This window comes from Drosophila virilis, chromosome 2, assembly GCF_030788295.1.
Source record: "Drosophila virilis strain 15010-1051.87 chromosome 2, Dvir_AGI_RSII-ME, whole genome shotgun sequence".
Lineage (NCBI taxonomy): Eukaryota > Metazoa > Arthropoda > Insecta > Diptera > Drosophilidae > Drosophila > Drosophila virilis.
Window position 1 is genome coordinate 26,258,354 of NC_091544.1, and position 24,326 is coordinate 26,282,679.

General features: G+C 39.8%; 3 protein-coding genes across 8 annotated transcripts in view; 2 read left to right on the forward strand and 1 right to left on the reverse strand.

Moving 5' to 3' along the window:
- The window catches only part of T48 (FU domain-containing protein T48), a 43,181-nt gene extending 39,625 nt beyond the window's left edge, over window positions 1-3,556 (forward strand). Inside the window, exon 3 of the mRNA XM_002055985.4 lies at window positions 2,106-3,556. Coding sequence (XP_002056021.2) covers window positions 2,106-3,094 — 989 coding nt within the window. The 3' untranslated portion in view covers window positions 3,095-3,556. The remainder of the gene's footprint in view (window positions 1-2,105) is intronic.
- LOC6632596 (aminopeptidase N) overlaps window positions 1-24,326 on the forward strand; it is an 82,695-nt gene that overhangs the window by 29,773 nt on the left and 28,596 nt on the right. For 2 of the 6 annotated variants that reach the window (XM_032433597.2, XM_032433595.2), the window contains exons 1-2: window positions 10,371-10,552; window positions 23,600-24,276. The exons of 1 other annotated variant lie outside the window; for it this stretch is intronic. In XM_032433597.2, the coding sequence (XP_032289488.1) occupies window positions 24,252-24,276 (25 nt within the window). In that variant the 5' untranslated portion in view covers window positions 10,371-10,552; window positions 23,600-24,251. Of the gene's footprint in view, window positions 1-10,370; window positions 10,553-10,725; window positions 10,833-23,599; window positions 24,277-24,326 lie in introns of those variants that run through there. 3 more of the 6 variants (XM_070207667.1, XM_070207668.1, XM_032433598.2) reach the window with 3 other exon arrangements.
- On the reverse strand, window positions 3,909-6,201 carry Ets97D (DNA-binding protein Ets97D). Its single transcript, XM_002055986.4, has 5 exons — window positions 6,044-6,201; window positions 5,773-5,899; window positions 5,506-5,575; window positions 4,740-5,454; window positions 3,909-4,684 (listed from the first exon to the last, which is right to left on the reverse strand). Exons 1-5 carry the CDS (start codon window positions 6,105-6,107, stop codon window positions 4,251-4,253), a joined length of 1,410 nt encoding a protein of 469 aa, XP_002056022.3. The 5' UTR covers window positions 6,108-6,201; the 3' UTR covers window positions 3,909-4,250.

The following is a 24,326-nucleotide window of genomic DNA, read 5'->3' on the forward strand; positions in this document are numbered from 1 at the left end:
GCTTCAGTTTCAGCGGCTGCTGCTGCTGCTGTTGCTGCTCGGGGGTTGTGTCTGATTAGTGCTAAAACAAGTTAATGCCATTGATGATGACTCTTCCCGATGCTCCGAATGGACGCCCAATGCATGGCAATGGGGGCAGACAAGGTGCGTACGTGGTGCAATGACAAAGAGCCACAGACAGACGCTCAGACAGGAACCGCCAAGGCTCTGAGTAAAATCAAAGTCAACGAAGAACGACTGCACAATGCTCTGTTCACAGTGCATTACTCTCATATAAGATTGTTTCGGGTGCGGTTTATGGCTTGCAGCAATGCCTTAGCTTGGGCTTTATTTTCTGAACCAGCTTTTTTACCTGCATGAACAAAGGTTTTAATGCGAGCCAGGGCTGCAAACCCAACAGCAGTTGACATTTGTATTGAAATTTGATGCCCTGCCAGTCTTGCTCCTTCAAAATATGTTTTCACATTGTAGAAGCATTTAGTGGCTATGGCTATAGAAACTGTGGGCTATATACACGAGATTATACCGTATGCTTAATGTCTCCAGCTTTGAGTGCACCGAAATTGTATGCATACGGACGGACGGATATTGCACAAAACCAATATACTATCAATCCACCTTGTGAACAGGGTATAGCAACCACTTGTGGCCCAAGATAAATGGGCCAGCTGCTGACAACAACGGACCTGCTTGGGAGTCGCATTGCGTTGTCTCTCGTTGCAGTTGTCAAAAAAGCTTTTGATGTTCGGCGACAACACTTTGGATGCGCCTCCTCGTGGCGGCTCATGTTGAACTTTCCCATTGGACGACGCGCTGCCTTCCGAGAATATGTAGCATAGTCGGTTCGTCTGCCCGCCGTCTGCCTGTCTGTTTGTCTGGCTGACTGTCTGTCATCCAGTATCCGTCTTTGTCTCTGTTTGCCCAACACTTCTTATGTTAATATCTAGTTGTATTTTTTTAAACCAAAAGTCAAACAATTTTTGTTGACTTTACCTTGAATTTGAAAGCATACTAAGCAAACAGCCAGTGACAAAGCCCAGTTAAAGTGGAAAAACTCAAAGATATGCGTAGTTTATAATGCTGCACAGCCTCACACTAGACTACACTGCTTTCAAGTCTAACGTATAGAACGTTTTGAATTTATAAAACGGAATTGAATAATTTATTGGTGAAAAGCCCGAAATATTCAAAGATATTAGGCGCTTGTGAACACTGGACAACAAGTGTTTTGTGTCTAAAGTTAACAATTGAAAAAAAAAACTTTATATTTATAAACTAAGCTGCACTCAAAATAAATGAATTTCTTTATTTTTTTTATTGATTAATTAAAAAGGTTTTATTAAGATTTAAAAGTTGTAATAAAATTCCCAGAATGAGTATTTTATATTTCAATTTGTAATCAGTTTTCCACCCATTTTCCGATCGGGTGCTGTGGTTTAGTTGTGTTTATAAATATTTAGACATCATTGAGATCAAGGAATAAATATAAATATGCTTGTTGAGTGTAAGCACCTTATATATAAAATGATATACTAAAGTAGGTGGACTGTCGTAGTGATATTCACTAAGAATCCAAGCTTCCGCTTGATCAAGCTTTTAAAAAAGAGCTCTAACAAAAAATTTGTATACTGTGAACCAGTGATCTAACATGCAAAAGGATCTTCGTATAAGGAACATATATTCTTGCTCAGCATCATTCGAGTCAATCTGGCAATATCTGTTTGTCCAGGGCCGTGATCTCAAAAATAAATGAAATCTATATTAAATGTATATCGACATTCTGTTTTGGGCACTAAATTTAGTATATAGACTCTTTACGCCAATTTGGATTTCCATAATGAATGCTCTTCACTTTTGTGCCTGACTTTGGTTGACTAGTGTAATTCGTGGTCCAGTGATAATTCTGTAGGATTGGACGACTTAATTTGCGGCCATTTGTGTTTGTGGAATTGTCTGTGGGAGCGATGTGACTTTACCCTATGCAAATAAGCAACAATTATAATGTTGATGATGATTGTGAACTAGCGCTAATTGAAAGACCTCCAATTGTGACCCACAGCCTAAGTAACCCAAATTCTCTCTCTCTCTGTACGCTCTGTTTTCAGGCTGTCCGGCGACGACGAGCTCGCACTGTCTGCGCTGCAACAAGGCAGGCTGCATCAAGTGTCCACTGTACCTGGTTACGGATACCCGACAATGCGTGGAGGAATGCCCCGCGGGCTATCTGGATCAATGGTCCGCCCACACAGAGTTCATGGGTCGCGTCTGTGTGCCCACTGGCTACTCTGGGCCGCTGATGGCGGCACTAGCGGGTCTCCTGGGCGGCTTTCTGGTCTGTCTCTCGCTGCTGGCCGTCGCCGTGATGCTGGTGCGGCGCAAGCGTCGGCGCAAGTCCGTCAAGCAGAAGCTCATCAATGAGAACACCATGGATCGGGCAGATTTCATGCGTCAACTGAACGAGATGCGGCCCAATGCCGAGTATTTTCTGGCCATGCTGAATGACACGCGCCGACAAATACGCAAACTTTATTTGTCCGGCGAGGTGGCGGCTGCCAACTCATATCGACCCATCGTTCGGGATCTGGCCAAGCTTCTCATCCTGCTGAACAGACCCATTGAGTTAATACCGACGCAGCCCCCGCACGATTGGCCACGTCTATATGCGTGGTCGGAGCAGGCGCTGGAGCGCTACAAGCCGCAGGTGGGCCAGCTGATTGATTTCTTTCAAGCCAGCCACGCTGGTAGGCCCGAGGTGCTCTATGCGGCGCCCGCTAAGAAACAGCCGGGTCACAGCATCTACAGGCAGCAGCAGGGTGCGACGACGACGCCCAGTCATAATAAGCTGGGCGCAGATCTGCTGCCAGGTGATCGCAGCAGCAGCGCCTCGGCGCAGCAGAAGCTGCACCTGTTCGGCTCGCTAATTAGCCTGCACGAGTTCGAGGAGCCGCGCGCCTCGGATCCATTTGGCAGCAGCTTCAACACGCTAAAGAGCGGCAATCTCATCACGGATCTCAATGCCAGCTCGCTCTGGCTGGAGGATGAGTTCTACAAACTGGGCTTTCGGCCGCAGGACGAGATCACGACTGAGCTCTAGTTAGGCTGCCTTTAAGCGATGTCGGGCAAGAGGAAGAGTATTATCCTAGCACACAGCTGGCCACGCTACACGTCACCCAAGTGCAGCGCGAGTCCAGCCCGGAGTTGAGCACATTCCGCCAGGCCATCAACAAACTGAGACGCACATTTAGACATCAAGGCGCTAAATGTTAACGTTTAGTTTAGTTTAGTTTAATCTAGCTTAGCTTTAGTTAGTTTATCTAGACTCTAGAGAGCGAACTAGTCACGTAAAATCACAAACACAAAAACAAAAAATGAAAATGAAAATCGAATTAATGAATTTTTCTTTTAATTTTATGGATTTTACAAAAATCGCAACATGTAACCGAACAATATTCGATATAGTGTCTACCATATAGAATGTTACATATATGATATTTATAGCACTAGCTTATGGAGACGGAGATTATAATGCTTAGTGAATAACAATCTATAATGAACATAATGAACAATAAAATCAAGTGCCTATGACTATCGGAATGCATTACACTAAATCTGGGCAGTTTTAATGCCTACTTACCTGATTCTTTAGAAAAATTGTGTCCTTTTCCATTTTATTAAATCATGTCAAATCTTTAGAAAGTGGAATTTTGAGTATCAATCGAATGTCTTCTGTGCGAGCCGGAAACATATATCACTAAAAGAACGATTTCGGAAAGATTTGCTTCTGTAATTTAGTTCGGTTTCGAAAAGGTTTGTAGCTTCGATAGAATGCGTTGGCATCCATAATTTTTGATTTCCGAACCGAATCGTCCCATCTTAAAATCGCAGACAAATATTAATCAAAATATCGCTTGGAAAATAGATTTTTTTATTTTAATGGATTTTACAAAAATCGCAACATATAATCGAACAATATTCGATATAATACCTAAACATATACGATGCCTACTAAATAGATAGTTAAAGTACCTATATATATAATATATATAGCTTATGGAGACAGAGATTAAAGTGCTTAGTGAATAACAATATATTATGAACATAGTGAACAATAAAATCAAGTGCCTATGACAATTTAAATGCAAAACAGTTAATCTGGCCATTAAACTAATTACTAACAGTTTAAGCCAACGTTATGGCGCCTCGTACTTCCACAGGATGTAGGGCTCTTCCTTGATACCGATATCCGGCTGTCATGTCGCATCGTTGCTGGCTTCCTTGTGCGTCGCCTGCAGATGCTCGGCCCACTTACGCTCGTTGACCAAGCGGGACAGCTCGCTGGCATCGTAGCCTATCAGGAGCTTCAGATCACAGTCAAACTTGTAGGCGAATCGTTTGCCGGACACCTTGGATATCATATCGCCATCATAGTAGTAGCGCAACGCCCGTGAGAGCTTCTCATAGTTCATGGCGGGCTTGTTTTTCTTTTCACCCCAGAGACGTGCCACGCGATCCGGATCGCTTAGTTTAAACTCGCCCTCGGTGCCCACCCATTCAATAATGTCCGTGTGCTCACTGTCGGTGAGTATCTCGAGCAGGAACTGCCACAGCTGCACCTGGCCATTGTTGCCGGAGCCAATGCTGTTGTTGTGACTTGGACTCTGGGGCGCCGTCGAGCTCTCGGAGGCTGTAGGAGGCAGAGGTTTAGGTAAGCTGTGGATTTCCTGGCATAGGCTACTCACAGTCATTGTCCTTGACGCTCTGCAAGGATTTGCGCATAATGCGCTGCTCCATTCCAGGGTTCATTGCCGCTTTGCCCTGCTTGGGTTTGCGCAGCTCCTCGGCCTGTTTGTGCACTACCGACACGAAATTGCATTCCTTGAGCAGCTGCAGGTGTGTCCAGAACACATTGCCCGGATCACGCGGCAGTTTGCGACTGAATTGCTCGTGCGTCATAGAACATAACGCCTGGCCCGTGATATGCCATTCGTCTATGTTGAGGTCTCGCAGCTCAAATTCTTTGACCGCCCACTCGAGCCAGTGCGCGACATGCGCTGGCGTCCATTCGCTGACTGCTTCGGGTATTTTGAGACGTATTTGCTCGCGCTTAAATTTGCTATCCAACACCCAGTTGAGCACAGGCTTGGCCGCCTCCACATCCACGTCCTTGTCTTCGTCTGTAACCACATCCACATCGTAAGCGTCATCTGCTTTGTGCTTGCGCTTTTTGCTGTTTTTGCTTGGACTATCGCTGGTCGAGCTCTTGCCGCTGCTATTCGTGTCCTGGGCGCTGAGCTGTGCTGCCTCCTCAATGGCCAGGGTGGCCAGCGCCGCCTCCGTGGGCTTCAGCACATCCGCAATGTTGATCTTCTTGCGTATTGTTTGGATTTGTACATTGATCTGCACCAGACCCTCGCCTTTGACGCACTGATCGACCAGGTTCTTGTGCGGCTCCAGCTGCAATTTATTGCCATTAGTCAGACTCAAAATTGTATATAAACCTGTTACCTCCTGAGCATCCTGTAGACAAAATGTGTAGTAGTGCAGTTCCACGCCGATCTTTTGCTCCACAAGTTTTCTGCAAGGAAAAACAAAAGTCAGAATTGGCTTAAGGCTGGAAATGGACAAGAGGAGCGTGTGTCGACACGACTTTCTAAGTACATTTATTAATAAGCTTTAAAACTCAATTTTTGTACCATGAACGGGATTTGCTGTCGTGCGTGACACGACATAAACAAAAAACACGACACCTGCTCAAATCTAGGCTGGACTTACTTGAGTGTGCTCAGCGGTTCTCGTATGTCCATGTGCACAATGATGATGTCGTCTGGCTCATTTTCCGCATCGTTCGCATCCTCGTATATGTTGGTCTCCTCAAAGATTTCGCTGGCAATAACTTCTTCTGCAATGTTTTGGATTAAATTAGTTAGCTGACAACTGTTGCTGCACACAGACTTCGTGGACACACTGTAGTTGTGTTGGCCTTACCACGAGCTGTTGGCGCAGGTTGCATGCCAGCTGCAGCGCGCGATAATTCTCGACTTACCCAGGCCGCCGCCAGCGCTCAGGCGTCTGATTAGGTCTTCTGACAGTTCGTTGTTGCTGTCCATTTGAATTTGTTTATGTTTTTTTGGCAGCTTAAAACAAATTGCCTGCAAATTATTTGTAAAGCAACAGCAGAGTGCCCAGATAGCTGAACTTTAGGTATTTTTAGTACATTATAGCAAAGGCGCTGCCAGCTTGGCGTGCTGTAGCAATCAGCTTCGCATAGCAAGCACACTTTGGCGGTTCGTTCAAATATTTCAGATTAGATATTAAAAATGTGTGCAAAGATTTTTTTATAAAAATTTCAGCACATTTAATATGAAAATTATATGAGTAAGAGTTGAAATAATTTGTGTGCCAAATATACATGCAAATAACAAAAATGTCTTTGTAAATATGTATTGCTTCTTATTTATGTTCACAATCATTGAAGAAATTGCATGCGAAAACTGCGCCAATTAGCCACACACCATGACAATCAAGAGAGCTATCAAAAAATATTGTGAAAATTTCGTTTGATCAGCTTAATTGCTGTTGATGTGCGTAGCTAATAAGGAAATTTACGATCACGCCCGACAGGCAAACAATTTGAAGTGATTCACCAGAAAACCAATCCAAGCACTAAAAACTCTTTAAAAAATAAATTCAGACTCGCCACATTCATTGATTAACAACCAAATGGCACTCGCAACGCCCACTTTTTGTATATATATAAATACAGATATGGTATAATTGATACTCCAAATACGAAGACAATTGCCAATGTTTGTTTTAAAATGCATTGAGGAAGTGCATGGACACAACGACGGTTATGCAAGTGGGTCAGCAGCTCCAACCAAAGGCTGATAAAATGCCAGAGAACCTGGTCTACAGCCCATATATACACATATATATATATATACAACTCACCCACTCAATCGAGTCAGAGACAAAGGCCGACAATTGTCTTATCAGCTGATGCCTGTCTGTTGGCAGAGGCTGCCGGAGAGGGTACAGGAGGGCAGGGGATGGGCGGGCTGAAGTTAAACAATTTGTCAGTACTTCAAGTGCAGTGCGCACTTGTTACAACAAACGATTTTTCATGTTTCACCTCGAATACATTCCCGCGCCCGAGTTTTGCACTGTATTTAAAGTTGGGCACAGATATTACCTCATTGTTGACTCAGTTGAATTGGCGAATTTCTAGTTAAATTGTTGCCTGGAATGTTATCAATATAAATATAGACTGAACACAGCTTGTATGTGTTTTAATTAAACATAGTTCGATTAATGGGGAAAAAAGAAATTGTTGAAATTGTTAACAAAATCGCAAAATCGCTTGGTCCACTTAAGCAAGATGGTGCGATTTAATCAGCGGAAGGTGACTTAATTAACCCAGTGTTGACTAATATTTGTTGACAAATAGTTAGCTCAGTTTTAAGCCAACTTTTGAGTCAAGTTTACTTTGTGACTCTTCGCCGTGTCCAAGTTAAGTCATTGTCAATACAGATGCAGCCTGCGCCTCATCATTAGTCATCAACTTATTAATTACTATGCAAATTAGCTGAGCTGTACTAAGACCTTGCCTCACAATGACCTTCACAACACTGGCACAACTGATCGCTATCGAGAAAAGTATGTTTAAATAGACTAAAATGTCTAGGTCATGTTGCCCAGGCAGTCAGCTGCAGTGGTCTTTGTCTGCATTTCGCTGAGCATTAGCCAGAGGGGCTTCTGTGGCACTCGCCGAAAATATTGATATCAATTATGGCCTAAGGCACAATAACAAGTCGCCTGGGAACTGAGACAACTACACAAAAACCATAAAATTATGCGCAGTCATTGTGGCGCCGGCAAACAACAACAAAACTAAAACATGGCTTATGAGCCAAGCGCCACAGAGAATGTGGCAAAAACAACCCCTTGGAGGCGCCTCCGGATTATTGGGACTCCGCGGCGCGGCGACACAGCGCATTCAACTCGACAACGTCGCGCATTGCGTCACTGAGAATAGTGGAAATTAAATCAATAGGACAACTCCCACATGGCTATGGCCAAGTCCCGAAACTGGAGCAACTAGGCCTACACCGAGAGAAACAGGCAGCAAGCATATACCTGAAACAGCTACACTTAGCGAAAAAACGGGTATTGACCAACCAATAAAAATCAATCAAATTTGAATAACAAGTCAAGCATAATGCTCGATAATAATGATCGGTTTAAGAAAGAAAAACTTAATTTTATTTACACTTTTTAAGCACTTTAAGTAACAGTTAAGCTCGAAATTTCTTGAGTGAAAAATTCTTTTTTTAAGAATCCTAATTTGACTCCCAAAGTGTTTAAGCAAAGGAGTAGCCCATTTGAGATAATATACGTAAGATTTAAAGAACAAAATAGTTTGACAGAAGGTGTAACAGTTTTGATATCAAGTAGGGCTTGGATCAAAATTAAAGTAAATAAAAATATAACTCGGAACTTCGAAGTACTTTGCTTTTCTCTGAGTGTTTGAAATAGTATTTGCATTTTGGGACATACAGCTAGAAGCCTTGCCTGGTATTTAGGTCGCCAAAGGACTAGCAGGTTGCTGGACTAAGCGCCTTGCGCCAATTGCAAGGACACTTGAAAGTCGTGGGTGGGAAGTGGGAGGTGGAACAGGCGACGAGCTGGAGCTGCGTTTCGGCAGCGCATAACTCAAATGAAGTTGTTGTGTTTCCGTTTTAGTTTTATTTTTATTTTCACTATTTGACTTTTTCCATTTTCCATTTCATAATTTCTACTTATTAATTGGTTGGGTTTCCTCATTTCCAATGGGCCTCGCTGGCCACGTCGTGCTTTCTGGGTCGCTTCATAAATTATCCAGTTTTTGTCGAATCGAATTTTTCCAACTACGCCCGCAACCTTGTTGGGGCAGCTAACGAGGACTCTGCCCCATGTCCTTTTGCTTATTTAATGAGCCCTTTTTGGGCTGCTTAGATAAAACTTTGAAATTCGTAAAGGTTTGTTCGATTCGAAATATTGTCGAAATAGAAAGTACATTTAACTTATAGAATAAAATGAAAAACATGATTCACACATTTGTTGCTGACAAATATTGGTCTTTAAAAACAAGTCATCCATTCCGTAATTTCCAAAATAATAAATTTAGCTCTCGTTCAGTTTGAGTCATGCTTCGAATGCCATCACCAACTGGACAGGAGTCATGCTTAGAGTAGCGTAAATAATTCGAATTATTCACAAAGATAGCCATACAAAATCGGGTACTCGTTTATAGCCAACCACGGTGCAGATTTCTTAAATAGAAGAAATATCCATTCACAACAGGCAATACTTTACCCTTTCTATATCAATTGGCCCGACCATTTGAAAAGTAGTTTCAATAAGTTAATTTAAACATATTATATATTTTATATATAGTTTTGGTGAAAGTACGTGACTTTATTTTAGTGTTTTAAATCGAGCCAATGGAAAACTGAAATTTGAACTTTTTTGGGCATTTTTTGAACTTGAAACTTGGTATTGCCAAAATCGTTTGACCCAGTATTTAAATATTCGTGGACTTATTTTAAGGTCAATTCCCTGGAAAAAACGCTGCACACAGAATTTGAGAGAAGTTCTTGAATATTTGAGTCGTTTTCTAATGAGCTTTGAGCAATTTAAAAATAATTCTTGCTAAATTGAAAATATCGTGAAAAATGTGAAAAACCATGAAAAATAAAAAAATATTATTAAGCTTACAGGTTTAATAATTATACGTGGAATTTAACTGATGAATTTATAGATAGTTTTATAGTTTTGCTAAAGCAAATTGCTTTTTTTATTTGAAAAAATTATTGTGATTAATTTAATTTTTTACATAATGATTAAACAAAATAATAAAATATTGTGAAAAATGCGGAAAATCATATTTTGAAACAAGATCTAGGTTTATTTTAATATATATATATAATATTAAGTAACATATGAGATAATAGAATATAATATAATACAATATAATATAATTTAATATAATATAATTTTTTATTTTATTTTTTATTTATAATGAACTTGAAGATTACTTAGATAACATATATATACCATTGTATATATTATTAATTTATTTTATAAACTTATTTTGTTGCTCTTGAAATATTGCATTGCATATTTGATAATTGCAAATTAATTGAACATGTGTGTGTGTGTGTGTGTGTGTGTGTGTGCGTGTGCGAGCGTACGTCTCTTATCAATCAGCTGCGATGCGTCGCGAATCGACCAATGCTGCTGTTGCTGCCAGCGTCAGCTGCTGGCGCTGCTGCTGCTCTGCTGCTGCGCTGCTTTAGCGCTCTTCGCTCTCAGCGGGCAGCGTTTCGAAAAAACAGTCTGTTCGCGCAACTGAAACGCGAAGGTTGTCGTCGTCGAGTGCGCGCACGTCTCTCGGTCTCACGGTTAGCCGCTGGCGAGTTCTCAGTTTCAAATAGAGAATTTATTATAAAAGTTCTTTCAGTTTTTTGGCCAACTAACTAACGTTTGTTTGGGGCCCGTCGACCAAGTCAAAGTACGCAAGCAGCAGCACATTTTTTTACTACTATTATTATTGTTGAGCTTGTTATCGCGGTGCGTGTGGGCGCGATATGCGAGTGGGCGTTTCAGATCGTTTAGTAAAAAAAAAATATATATAAAAGAGAATTTCAAAAACATTTTTTAGCCACGCGAGTTTTTTTTTTGCAGGTTGTTGTGGTTATTGTTGTTGCTGCCGTTGTTGCTGTTCTTTCTGGCGGCAATTTGATTTGATTTGATTTTGATTCTAAATTTGATTTCTTTCATACGCAAAACAGGTAATAACAATAACAATAAAAACAGAAACTGAAAGCAAACGATGAAAACTTAAAAAAAACAAAAGTGTTTTAAATTAAATGCATGTAAGGCCAGGCAGCAGCAGCAAAAACAACAACTGCAACAACAACAACAACAACAACGAGAACAACAACAACAGCAGCAGCAGCAGCTACAACAACATTGAAATATGTTGTGTTTCAATCAATTTGCATTGCTTATTTTATTTAGTGTTTGTTGTAGTTGTTCTTCTTGTTGTTGTTGTTGTTGTTGGTGCTGTTAGTGTCTGGGCTCTAATCAAAACGCAGCCACAGCCAGCCACAGTGAACTGTGGCTAAAGTGTAAACCGTGTTGTTGTTGCTGTTCTTGTTTATTTCGTAAGCTGTATATTTTTCTGCCTTGTTGTTGTTTTGCTTGTAATGAAAATTAGTTTCATTTGAGGCATTTTAAAAAGCAATCGAACATTTCTGTTAAATCAAGTGGAATGAATATTTATGTTTGTTCAATTCGTTACAACTAGGTGAGTTTGGCAATGCTATTGGGCATATGGAGGAGCACCGCTTATAAGTTGGTTTTCTGTGAGTGCTTTCCATATTGATTTTCACATGTGCGCAGTGTGCAGCAACCCGGCTGGCAGCAAATGTCCTTTGCTGGCTGCAATACGCCGGCACGGGGGGGGCAGCTGCTGCTGCTGCAGCCACACCAAAAAAGCATGCCCAAGGACGCAACGCAGTTGTTGTTGCTGTTGTTGTTGTGGCTGCTGCTGCTGTCGCAGTGTCGCTTGAACTTTCAACCTGCCCGAACAGCTGTGGCAAGTTTTAGCTGGCAACATTTTGCGCCCTTGCATGGATTCGGCAACGCTTTACGTGCAGCTTTTGTTTTCCATTTCAATAGAAGCTCAAGTATTGTGTGTGCCGGCTACCTTTTGTATATATGTGTGGGTGTTCGCACCGGCACCCACTTGCAGCCCCAGCAGCTCGCTGCTCTCTCGCGGGACCACTTGTTAGTTGGCCGGCGCAGCGTGGGCTTTGGCCGATAGATACAGGGCGTATACGTAATTGCATGCCGGCACCCATGCTACATGCAACAAACGGCGCACTGTGATTACCTCAGCGGGGCAAGGCGTTTAAGTGGGTCGTCGTCGTTTGTCTCTGTCTCCACCTCTGCCACCGCCTGCTGTTCGCATTATTCCAAAGCACTTTGCATTAATGCGCGCCTGAACGCCCGCAAATATGCTACAGTTTATGCATGAACCTTTTGTCAATAAATTGCAGCCAGCAAAAAGATATGTTTAGTACTTAATTAACAATATGTGCTTGTTGAAACAAAAAATGTAATTTATAAGAATACAAATTATGTGGCATATACAGAAATCATGTGTTACATAAACAAATATACATAAACGCCAAATATTCTGTAAAAGATATTTTGCATTCTTACTTTTGAAAAAACATGAAAAGTATCTATGGTTAAAGAAACTTCTATCTATACACCTATCTGCTGTTAAATATCTGTGATTTTGATGTTTGGTAAGGATACAAAATAATATATTGGTTACAGCTTAGTTAAAATATGATCTCCCTCATGATCTTGAGTAATCGGAAAGGCAATAACTAATTTAACTATTATATTCAAATAGTTTTATGCCTAAGCTATTCACTGAAGCGTTTCCAGGGTGTCACGTAGTTTACATTATAATTAAATTGTATTTTTTGCGCACTTTTCATTAATTAATCAAATGCCCCACCATGCGACAATCGACTATTTTTATAAATATTATGCAAGCCGCTTCCTACTCCCCCCCTAAGAGAACACCATTCAACACATAATTTAACAGTAGAGCGACTTTGTCGGGGGGGCTGCTTATCAGATTTCAGGACAGGAACCAAAACATTTGCTCGATTGTAATTTGATAGAATTACACAGATAAGGGCAAACAGCGCATGCCACAAATTGTGATCGACGTAGGAGCATACCCTATTTATGTCTAGCATAGAAATTTACCAATGGGGCGTGGCATTGTATTGTGCCAGCTCTTATCTGACTATTCTGATTTGGGCTCTGAGCTCATCGGCGGCTGCAATTTTAGCACAAAAAGGTAAAGGCAAAAAAAACGTATCGTGTTCCAGTTCCAGCGGGGGGGTTGGGAAGTCAAACAATCGGGTTTCATTAGTCAACCCTCGCTGTATGTTTACCCACGAGACCTTTTGGGCAAACCCCTCCAAATCCATACGCTGCACATATCGATTCCACATTTAAGAGCAACTTTTGCTTTCGGCTTTACATGTAACCCGGTAGAAGGTATTATAATTTTGTGACAAAATATGTAACGCTTGGAAGAAGAAGTTTCTGAGCCCATATAGTATATCCATTCCTGATCAGTGTCAACAGCCGAGTCCAAATTATACTCTCGGTTTTAAAGCTATGGTAATATCCATTCACAAGGGTCAAAACATTCGGATCGAAACCCCTATTTTATAGATCTGCCCTAAGAGCGTTCAGTTGAGTTTCAAAACATCTCTTGTTTTTTCAAAAGGGAAAAATCTTATTAACATCAGGATATTGTTTAATATATCTCTACAAGAATCGGTTGAAATGAAATGGGCAACTTTTATTTATTTTTTTCGACCAATCTGCAGATCTTTCAGTCCTTTGTAAACAAGGGTATTGATTCTTCGGTGTCTCGTTGCACATTGTTTTCATTTTGTTTTGGGCCTTTGGCGCGTGTGCACAATTTATTTTAGTTTAATTGCGCGTTTCGGGCTCTATATCAATTGTGTCTTTTGCTTGGTTTATTAATTGCTTTTGATTTTATTACCCTTTTTTTTATAAATTCACTTCTCCCTCTCTCCCTCTCTCTATAGGTATATAGTTCTTCTACTTTCCTGGCCTTTTAAAGCATTTGCATAATTGCATTTGCAATTTGGTACGGCATCGTATTTGTGCCACGCCCCCTTTAGAGCGTTTTATATTACCTGCCCCCCTACGAAGTGCCATTGATTGCAACGTTTTGTGGTTTCCCTTTTTTTGCGGTTTCACGACTTTGCCCTTTTTCATGCGGTGAAAGGGGTAGAAAGTATGTGGAATATCCTTTTACTGTCTGCCTGACTGGCATAATTGTAATTTTTCCATAAGAGAACACAAACACGGGAAGCCATACGAGAACAGAGTGTGCCAATATCCAATATTTACTTAGGGTATTGAGCAGCTTGAGTGCTTGCAAATACTTAAGATATCTTTGTTAATTTTAAAATTTATTTTAATTAAAATACATCTATTTCTTTCAAAATTTACAAGATATTATTTGCCATTGTTATAATTTATTTTTTTTTGTAATAAATAATACAAAGTACCACACTTTCCTTTTAGATACAATTATTGTGTCGCAGATGAATTCTACATTTTTAAGAAAACAAGTTTTGCATCTTTTTCGCTATACCCAATTTCTTAAGTTAAGGCACAAGCCCTAACCTTTGCGACATTCCTCTGGATTAATTTGATTGTAATTTAAGAACTAGATTCATACATAAACATACATTTTTCTTAGAAATATAAAAACTATATAAAGTCTTTATATTCAAATTCAAGAATTGCTTAAAAGTTGTGCTACCAAATTGTTCTTAAAGAATCCATAAGTTACTTAATGATAGAACTATAACAAATCAGAAAGCAATACTATAGAATTGATTAATACCCTAATACATTTTAGATAAATTAATATTGTCGCTAAACAAGATGTCAGCGTACAGCTTAGATACATTAACTTGAAGAAATACACATCTGCTTGAAGGTTATTTGATTTAAATGTTTAGAATTTAAACAAAGTTAACCGCTCCTACGAATATCCAGCTTTGCATTTGGAATCCCCCAGTTTGCTTAATACCCTTACGCACTTTAGGCCTATAAATTGAATTGCACAATTCGTGCAATTGTTGTTATTGCGCTCGGCCTTTATTATTATATCTATCTGTTTATAGTTGGCCGACGCCAGCAAAGAAGCAACAAAGTTGAGTCACTTGATAAGAAAATATGATAATGGGCGAGCGCTCTTTTGCATACGATATACGGTTTATGTGTGGGTACAACAGAAATAGATATAGGAATATGAATAGGAATAGAAATAGAAATAGCAAAAAGCAAACAAATGAAATTTTTATGTGCATAGAAACTATTTCAAGTGCAATGTGAGGCAAAAGCAAACACAACACAACCCACATTCACATACACATGCACACACACACAAATAACAGACACACTGAAAGCTACCCGTTGCCCACCCCTCTGCATTCATAACACTTTTGCAATATGTGGGGAACTGAGGCTTCTCTGTGTGTACGCCGAGGCGTTTGGTGAAATTGTTTTGAAACATTTGACATTCCGTAGTTTTCACCTCTTCATTTAATTAACTAAAAGTGGACTGAAATCGAATAAAAGGTACCCTGTATGATAAAGCACAATATATAAAGTAAATACCCGCTCAGAGCTCAGCTGAGAATATTTAAAGAGTTCACCTGGAATGATATTGTGTTGTTTGTTAACCTACTTAAAGTACTCAAGACTGAATTTAAAGGATGATTTTTAGTTATACTCCATTATAAAGGTAAATGAAAAATTTATTTAAAAATGTCAATCTAGATTGCTTCGTCTTGCTTTTTCGGATATACGAAATATGTACATAATTTAAAGACGTATTATCATACTAAACTATAAGAAAAATCGCACAATAACACTTGATTATTAAAGGGTATTGAAGTTATAAAAAAGGCTATGATAAGGAAAATCCCTTAAACACTTGGTTATAGAGGGTGCCGTACTTATGAAGACATTACTCAGATCAGATACAATAGAAATGTATAAAGCTTGTAATAGCACACAATTATCTGATCTTTATGCTTATGGATTGATTATTCAGGAAATTAAACTTGTGAATATGTCTCACAGATCAGATATAAAGTTCTTGTTAGGGTATGTCAAGTTTTTAATACAAAGCAACTGAATATGTTTATTTTTATTACGCGTATATACATATTATTTTTGGGAAATGAGTATCAGATCTATATGTTATTCAGTGGTTGGCTACCTTCAAGGTTAGCCGAGTCGTAAAATTCTCTTATAGAAAAAAAAAATACATTTTTGTTTGCCATTGAATAGAAAGCATGTTATGTGCGAATGTTTGGTCTATAAATTGCTTTAATATATTATATAAAACACAATGCAATATTCTACAACGTCAGGTGATAAAAGCAAAAGCAAATCTATTAAGTGCTGTATGTGTGCGTTTGTGTGTGTATGTGTATAAATTCCACTGTTTATTTAAGTGAGGCGAGCAACAAATTCAATTAGCCAGCACCAGTTGGCGCATCCACAAAAATAGCATTGGAAAAAGGTGCCAAAATTACAAAAAAAAAAAAAAATTAAAATGAGAAAAAAACAACTTTCATTCAGATTCAAAAATCGTGTGTCATGTGTTGCACATGATTGATAAGCCACTGTCCGCTGATAAGACGAGGGCAACCCCGACAGTTGTGCGAAGACGTATTTAAATTCTCCCAATTGGGTAAAAGTCAACGATGCATTTGACAGATGACACAACATGGTGAATGTGGCAAATGCAAATGCAGGCCGCCAATGAAGACGAATGAGTGCGAGGCAAAAGTTGAATGTGCGTCATTAAATGAGTGAAATGAGTGAAGTGAGTGAGCATATGAATATGAGTTTGAATGTGAATTTTTATGTGAATACGAACCAGCAGCTGGTGGAGGCAGCCTCAACTGTCAACGGCAGCAATGACAGCTACATTTGGCCGCTGTTAGCAACAGCAGCAACCACCTGCAGCACACGTACACACAACACATACACACACACACACACACACGGCGTAACTAATTTGACTTGGCACACAAAATATTTTAGTGACGCCCCCCAGCCCCGCTCCCTGTTCCACTTGCACCGCTGGACACGCCTGCCTAAACCGGAGCGTAGCTGATGACGGCTCCCGCGCGCGTTCTGCTACTCTTCATCTAAGCAAACCATGAACCACCCCCAACCATCCCGCGCCCCTTTCGGCTAGCTATATCAGCCAACTTCATCAGCCGCTCGGCAGGTCAAAAGGGCAGCGGCAAATGACAAACATGCAATAGCGTTAAATTTTTATGCGTGTTTAGCAGCAAAGACAAAAAGAGGGCATGTGTTTATTTGGCACGCCGATGATTGAATACCCTTGCAGACGTGTGTGTAATTTTTGACAAATAATTTCTATAACAGCCTTCCGATATTATGATTCAAGCCGCAAGGCCTTACTTTTGCAAGGTTTACGGACCTTAGTCAGACATAGGGACAGGCGGACATGGCTATATCGATTCGTCTGTTGAGACTTATCAAGAATATATACACATTATAGCGACTCCTTCTCCTCCTTCTATGCGTTACACACTTCTTGACAAAATTAGAATACCCTCTACATAACAAAAATATGTGTCAGTTACATATCTACAGTATATGAGAATTGCAGTTGATGAGAGGCAGGTGGTGGGTGGAGGCGTGGAGAGCGGGTGCAGTTAAAGGTGTAACCGCCGGTTGGTCACGCAATGCAAACGAAAATGAAATTATTTTTCTCTTTTACTAGAGATTATAGCGATATTCTCTGCGTATGGCGCTGGGCTGGTTGGTTGATAGCTCTGGCCATACCATATAAGGTATGCTGAATGCTTAAGTGTACTACACATATGACATCAACCTGCAGCGTTATCTCTTCCGGCAAAGCAATTTATTAGATTGTCCACTTTAAAAACTATATATATTTATGTACATGTAATTACATGCACATAATTTAAAAGATTGCGTTCCTTATCAGTCAGATTCTTGAGATAAAAGTAATGCTAATGTGGCATAATATATATTACTCACCAAACAGAAATCTCATTATAAAAATATTTTGCTGCAAAGGGAAATAAAACAATTGAATTATATTTAATTATAAAAAACAAAGCTTTGCCCTAAAAAACTTGCATGTAAATGTATTGTACAGAGACTTTGCCAAACAACTAAACACACATTAATAATCGAGAATATTTAGATTTTTGTATATAAAATTAGATGTCCTCCTCCATACTTCTTAGAGTAAGTGTAAGTTGATTCGAATCCCTTACCTTATTATAGGTACAAGGCATGACAGGTATGTGGCATACTTATACGACATCAGAAGTTAACTAACCTTGAAATGATATCGCAGCCACCAAATTACGTCACCTGACCACGAAAACATCAACAGACAACCCACTGTTCCACTGTCCCACTGTAAAATTGTCCCAGCTATTGGCTGACAACAAACTGTCAAAAAACGGCTTTGAGCCTCGTTAATTGACTTGCCTGATTTCACAAAATTGGAACGCACGCGTCATTTGGCCAACCTTTACGATAAAATAGCTCGCTGCGGTACATTGGTATATAAATATATATAGATTTTTGATATCAAAACAAATTTAGATGATTTAGCGCGCCTTTGATAATGCCAATGGCAAGTTGGGCCAACTTTTTATAAGATCAGCCATAAAAATAGCAGACAATCCAACAACTAAAATGAGCAAAAGAAACGCAACAATTTCAAAGAATTCAGATTTCATTCAAGCAGTTTAATAAATAAACCCAAATAAAAAAAAATTTAGAAATATTTCATTAACAAATAAACTGAAAATGTGTGAAAATGTTGATATGACCTAAACGAATTCAACAAAACAAAGAGAACACACAGTTAACCCAGGCTGAAGGTCGCATATTTTTTGGCAATTCGAGGAAAACTGCAAAAATAAGCACTTTATTTAACTAATTCAAAAATTTCGTACGCATGATGTCAGCTGCTGTGCTGTGAATAGGTGCTTAAAACGAAATGTGTTTTAATTTACGCAATTTACAATGTGAATAACGTCTAAGCCCAATAGAAATTTGATCGTGAAGTTTGAATTCAGTTAGCAATTGCTTTGTCGGCTTCGGCTGCAATTTTCATCACGTCTTTAGGGCTTTATATTATTTTGCCTAACAAGGCGCCGCTGGCCGGACACACAAATTGTTTATGTCTTTTGAGCTGTTTTATTATTTTCAAAGTATTCTAAACGTATTCGCCGGCAAAAGTGCGCTGAACTCGACGACTGACTCACGAAATGCCAAATATATTAATTTTATTTTACTTTAATGAGTAAACACGAGCAATGCAGTAAGCGGTACTGTAGAACTCTTTTATGGCGCGTCTTAAAAGTTAAAATTGTATATTTTTTACTTGAATTTAAGTTTAGCTGGCTGCTATTCATACATTATTATGATTGATGTGTTTTTATTTTTTGGGCGACTACCTCAAGCACAGCGTCAGGTTCTTAAGGCTGACCCACTTTTTGTTATTTACTTTCAATAGATTTATGATTTTTGTTCTCTTTTTTGCTTTCGGGAAAAATGAAAGCGAAAATAAAGCATGCTGTTTTATCTTGTTGCCGACTATAAAATATATTATTATGCCACTGCACAGTAGCTGTCCGCGGTGACAGCTAACGATGACGTCGTCGCCGTCGTCGTTGACCAACAAGCGACATCAAAAACCAGAAAGAACAAAAAACTGGCGCTATTAATTTTGACTACGGCATATACACCTACTCCCCAAGCCCCTCTGCCTGCTCGATCGCTCGCCAGAATTCTATTGTTTTGTTTGGCCTGCTGAACTGGCACTCAATTGGGTTTTTGCGGCTGTGTGCCTAATGATCGGCGCTCAAGTTCGCTTTGGCGTATACGTAATATACGTATACGTAATGCCGCCCGAGTCAGCTGCCGTGGCCAGTGTGAGACAGGTTGCAATTTGGTGGGCGTCGAGCGCAGTGACAAAATGATAATTACCAAGTGCAATAAAGTTAGATACATTATTTAATTTTTAAATGCTTGCTGCGAGGCTTTGGCAATAAATAAACATTTTAATTTATAACTAAACACGAAATTTGCTTAAGCTCAAAATGTGTGTTTACGGCTTAACTGCGACTTCTTAACTTTTTGCAGAAGCTTAAGACTTAGACTAAACGACCTTAAAGCCAAGCAACGAATTTAAAGTGTGCGGCAAGAATTCGGAGATTGAATTTGGTCAAGGAGGGTTAAGGGTTCGAACCAATGCCGACCCCAGTTTGGATCCTCGCAATGTACTTCCTAATTCTCTGATGCAACATTTACAAGAACTAAAATCGTATTTTTTTATAGTAAAGCCTCATTTTGCCACAACCTACCCAATTTTCTATCTAGATATTTTAACTTTTACAAAGCAAATGTAGATATGTTTGAGCTTTCCTATCGTAACTGCCTACGATCAGGCAGCTTAAGTCTTTCTAGAAATATATATTTAATAGTTCCGCAAAAATCTCTCTTTTAGTTGCTTATCAAATCATTTTTGGAGTTAAATATTTAGTGGTTCCGGCTTAAGTGCGGTTGATTCAAAGATATTGTTGCATGTTTGAACCTTGATCTTTTATACTTATATTGAAATGTGTGCTAAGTGTATTCAGCACTAAATTAAAAATTTCTGCTGCTTCTGCCAAATTATTCACTTAGCCAAACAATTTGCAATTATTTCTTGTTTTGTCATTTGGTAGACAGGTTGACGTTAAAGCCCAAACCCTTGTCATGGTCAAAGCGACAATGTGACACTCTCAAGGCAGCGGGAATTCAACAACAAGACAACGATGACAATTACATAATTACGCACTTGTGTTGGCAATTAACTCGATGCTCGTAAGAGACAATCAGACAGACAGTTAACCAGAGAGCTAGACAGCTGCATACACCCTTTCCTTGGCGGCAATTTGTGGTCTTGATTGATGGCACTGGGATTGAATTAGGCATAAAGCTGGCCCAAGAAGCGTAACGTCACGATTGAGAGTGTGAGTCCGTCCTTAACTTCAAATGTTTACGCTCATAAATAATGGAAAATATTGGAAAATATATAAAAATGAAATATAACAATTGATCGTATTGCCGATTCTCTTAATTGCTTGCCAAACAAAAGGGCCGGGCACAGGGAGGGTAGCGATCCATAGGGGTTATTTTACAACGAAGGCCAGCCACAGATTTAACTCAATAAAGTTTCATTAAAAATGCATAATGCTGCGCTAATAGTTACAACAAACCAACCACAATAATAACAACAGAAATTAACCAAATATGATCATAAAATAAATACAAATTAGAAGGCGTGGCCTGGTGTGCGGGTCACATGGGGTTCAACGATTATTAATCAAGTGCCGCCTTAATTATGTGACACAACTGTCCCATGTAATATCTAGTTATAGTCCAGGGGGCAATCCGTAGAGTGACGTCTGCCGGCGGCGTTGCTCGGTCTGTGGCATCAATTAAAATTCGTTTCGCTTGCCGTCGATCAAATTAAGCAACTGCCCAAAAAAATTGAAAGTATTACGAGCTACGTTATAATACGCTGAATCTATAAAGAATGGTTATAAAGGGTATAATGGTTTTTTGGAAATGTATGTAACAGAAGGCAACAGAAGGTTCTTGATCGAAATGAGGGGCAAAGTCAATTTACCCAAATGGCAAAATGTGTACGTAGGCATAAGTCGAAGATAAAAAGATAAATATGATTTGTAGCTTCTTATATTTTGGACACAGAACAAGAATATCTCATCTTTTGGAGAACTCCCTCCAATCTTCCCAGAATTGATAACGAAGTGTCTTACGCTTTGATATGCACACACTATAGTATGCCAAATATAAGCCCTGAAATTGTCAAAAAGAGCGTACTATAAACAGTACAATTAATCAATAATGCATTTCCCATGGATCGTATAGAAGAGGAAAATGAGAATGCTCGTAACGGCAGCTCTGCGACGGCTTCAGTGTATACCCTAGTCGAGCAGTCCCGATCAGAACAAGCTTAATTGTTGGCATTAGACTTGTGCTACGGTTTGGCTCTAAACGAATGTCAAGTATGAATCCATTGATGAGTGCCCGCTGGCTGTCAGCGCCGGCTATTTCATTTGATGGGCCTCTTTCGCAGCTCCAGACAATTGTCGCTCTCTCTGGCTCTTGTTCCTCTTTATTTTTATTACAGTATCTATGTGTATGCATAAATTCGGCGCTTTTTGGTAAAGCAATTTCAAATGTGTTGTGTTTTTTTTTCTTCAACTCTGCGACTCATTTCCGGCTTTCGTTTTTCCGGGCAGTTCCCCCAAAGCATTGCGCGCGTGCGGTTCGGTTTCAGTTCCACTCCATCGATAAGGCTAGGCGGGCACTTAAGTATGAGTTGTATCTTCAAGATATTAGCATAATTATGTGCTGTTATGGATTGCATATTTGGCATTGAACTTGCTGCTTGAAAACTAAACCGAAAACAAAACAAACAAAAACGCAAACAAACGCAACGATTTCATTCGAGATTGTTTACAGCTCAAATTAGTTTTCAATTCATGCGATAAATATTGACAGAATGACATCAGCGGTGTGTGTGTGCAAATAAGTTCAGCTATTTACTAATAGTTTAAAGTAGACAAACAACAGCAACAACAATAACAGCAACAATGTGAGCTGGCCTGAAAATTCCAAGAAGTCAAGCAAGCGGCTAGCTTGAATTTGATTTTAGCTTGAATTGGTCTAATGTGCCATTAGGTTGGTCTGAATTAGGAAAGAAATTATCAAACGTTTCGGCTTATGTGAATGCTAGCTTTAGTGTTACCCGGCGTCGCCCGACAGCATGTTTTTCATCCCAAAATTTAAATACACTTTTTCTACTTTACAACCTTACATCGACTTTGATAATAGCTAAATTTTGCTGAATGTTTGGAGTCAACTGCGAATTAGCAGTATTTATCTAAGGTGTGGAAGTGAACTGTAATTAGTAAACAATAAAGTTTATTACAACTAAATTTGACCAGTTCTTATAACTACAGCGACACATCCAGTCTGTCGGTCAGTCAGTCCATCAATCATTCAGTCAGTAAGTTCATCAGTCAGTCAGGTTATTAATCAATCAATTAGTCAGCCAGTTAATCAATCAGCCAATAAGTCAATCAGTTAAAAAGTCAGTCAATTAATCAGTTAGCCAGTTCGACAAGAAGTCAATCATTTAGTATGTCAATCAATAAGTTACACAGTCCATCAATCAGTCAAGTCAGAAAGTGGAACAGCTAGTTTGTTAGTCAATCAGTCGCTAGGTAAGTTAGCCAGTATGTAAGTCAGTCAGCCAGGCAGTTCAGTCAATCAGTCAATCAATCAATTAGTCAGTAAGGAAATAATCTTATTTATACAGATAAAGCGCATTTAGCAACTTGTAGATACAATTTGAGATACGCTGACACCAGCCTGCCCCACATAGTTGTTCGCTTCATGTGGCTTTCAAGGGATTTCAGCTATGCATGCGGCATGTGGCAGCTTGTCTGGCGTCGCTTCTCATTAAAAATGCAGCCGCATAATTCGCAAAGTCAGGCAAATGTCAAGGCGTCTTCTCTCTTTGCTTATCCAAAATTAGAACAGGCAATGGGCCATGGCATCTGCAGTAAGATACAAACACAAACACACAGATACGAATGAAATTTTGCAATGACAGCGCCTTGAAATCTGAGAGTTCATCTCGTCGTGCCCTGCCCTTTTGTGGTGCATGTGCATGTATGTATTTTTTTTTCCATTATTTATTTTTTGGGCGACGGTTGGGTCAAGCCTGAGGTCAACATTTATCAACGGCCAATTTGATGTAGCATGTTTATTTATGTGCCACATCTTTCCATTTACTTTGCAGGCAAACAGCAACATCAAGTATTAAAAAAGCCAAATCGCGCCACAGGCACATATGCAAATTCACAGGAAAAGCCGTACACACACAGACATCTAGACTAGCTGTTGGCCATAGAGGAGCTGCCGTAGATACAATTGCCAGATAAGTTCTACTCCCAGCACATTTCCGCACTCTGCACAGTGGGACGAAACTGTGTACGCCTGTTTGTTTACTGTGGCAACTGGAAACTGGAACTTGCACTCACCACTCGCCACTCGGACTCAGACGTGCCATAAAGATGCCAGGCATATAGCGCATATGCTTGCCACAGGCCAGGCCAAATATAAATATAAATATATCCAAGCGTAAAGTGCTGAGCCACAATATTATTATTATTATATTTGGAGTGTGTGCAGCGCGTTGTGCAATCCCGCAAAATACATTCTAATAAAATAGCCAGACAGCAGAACTTGCCATAAGAAAGATTAAGTAAAAGATTCGAACGGGATCGAGCTGCAAGAGCCAGCTGAGGTGTCGAGTGCATCCCCAGATACAGATATCCGACTCCTTTACTCTTCCTCCCAGCACGTGTGAGTCGACATAGACGTAGGTCGTGGCCAAGGTGTTCAAAGGCAAACGGAGCGGCAGCCGCAACGAGGTGTACACATTCGGCACCATGGAGGGCGGTTACGTAAACGAAGGTGAGTGCTCGTAAATCTCTCGATCTACCACTATATATAAATAAAGCCCA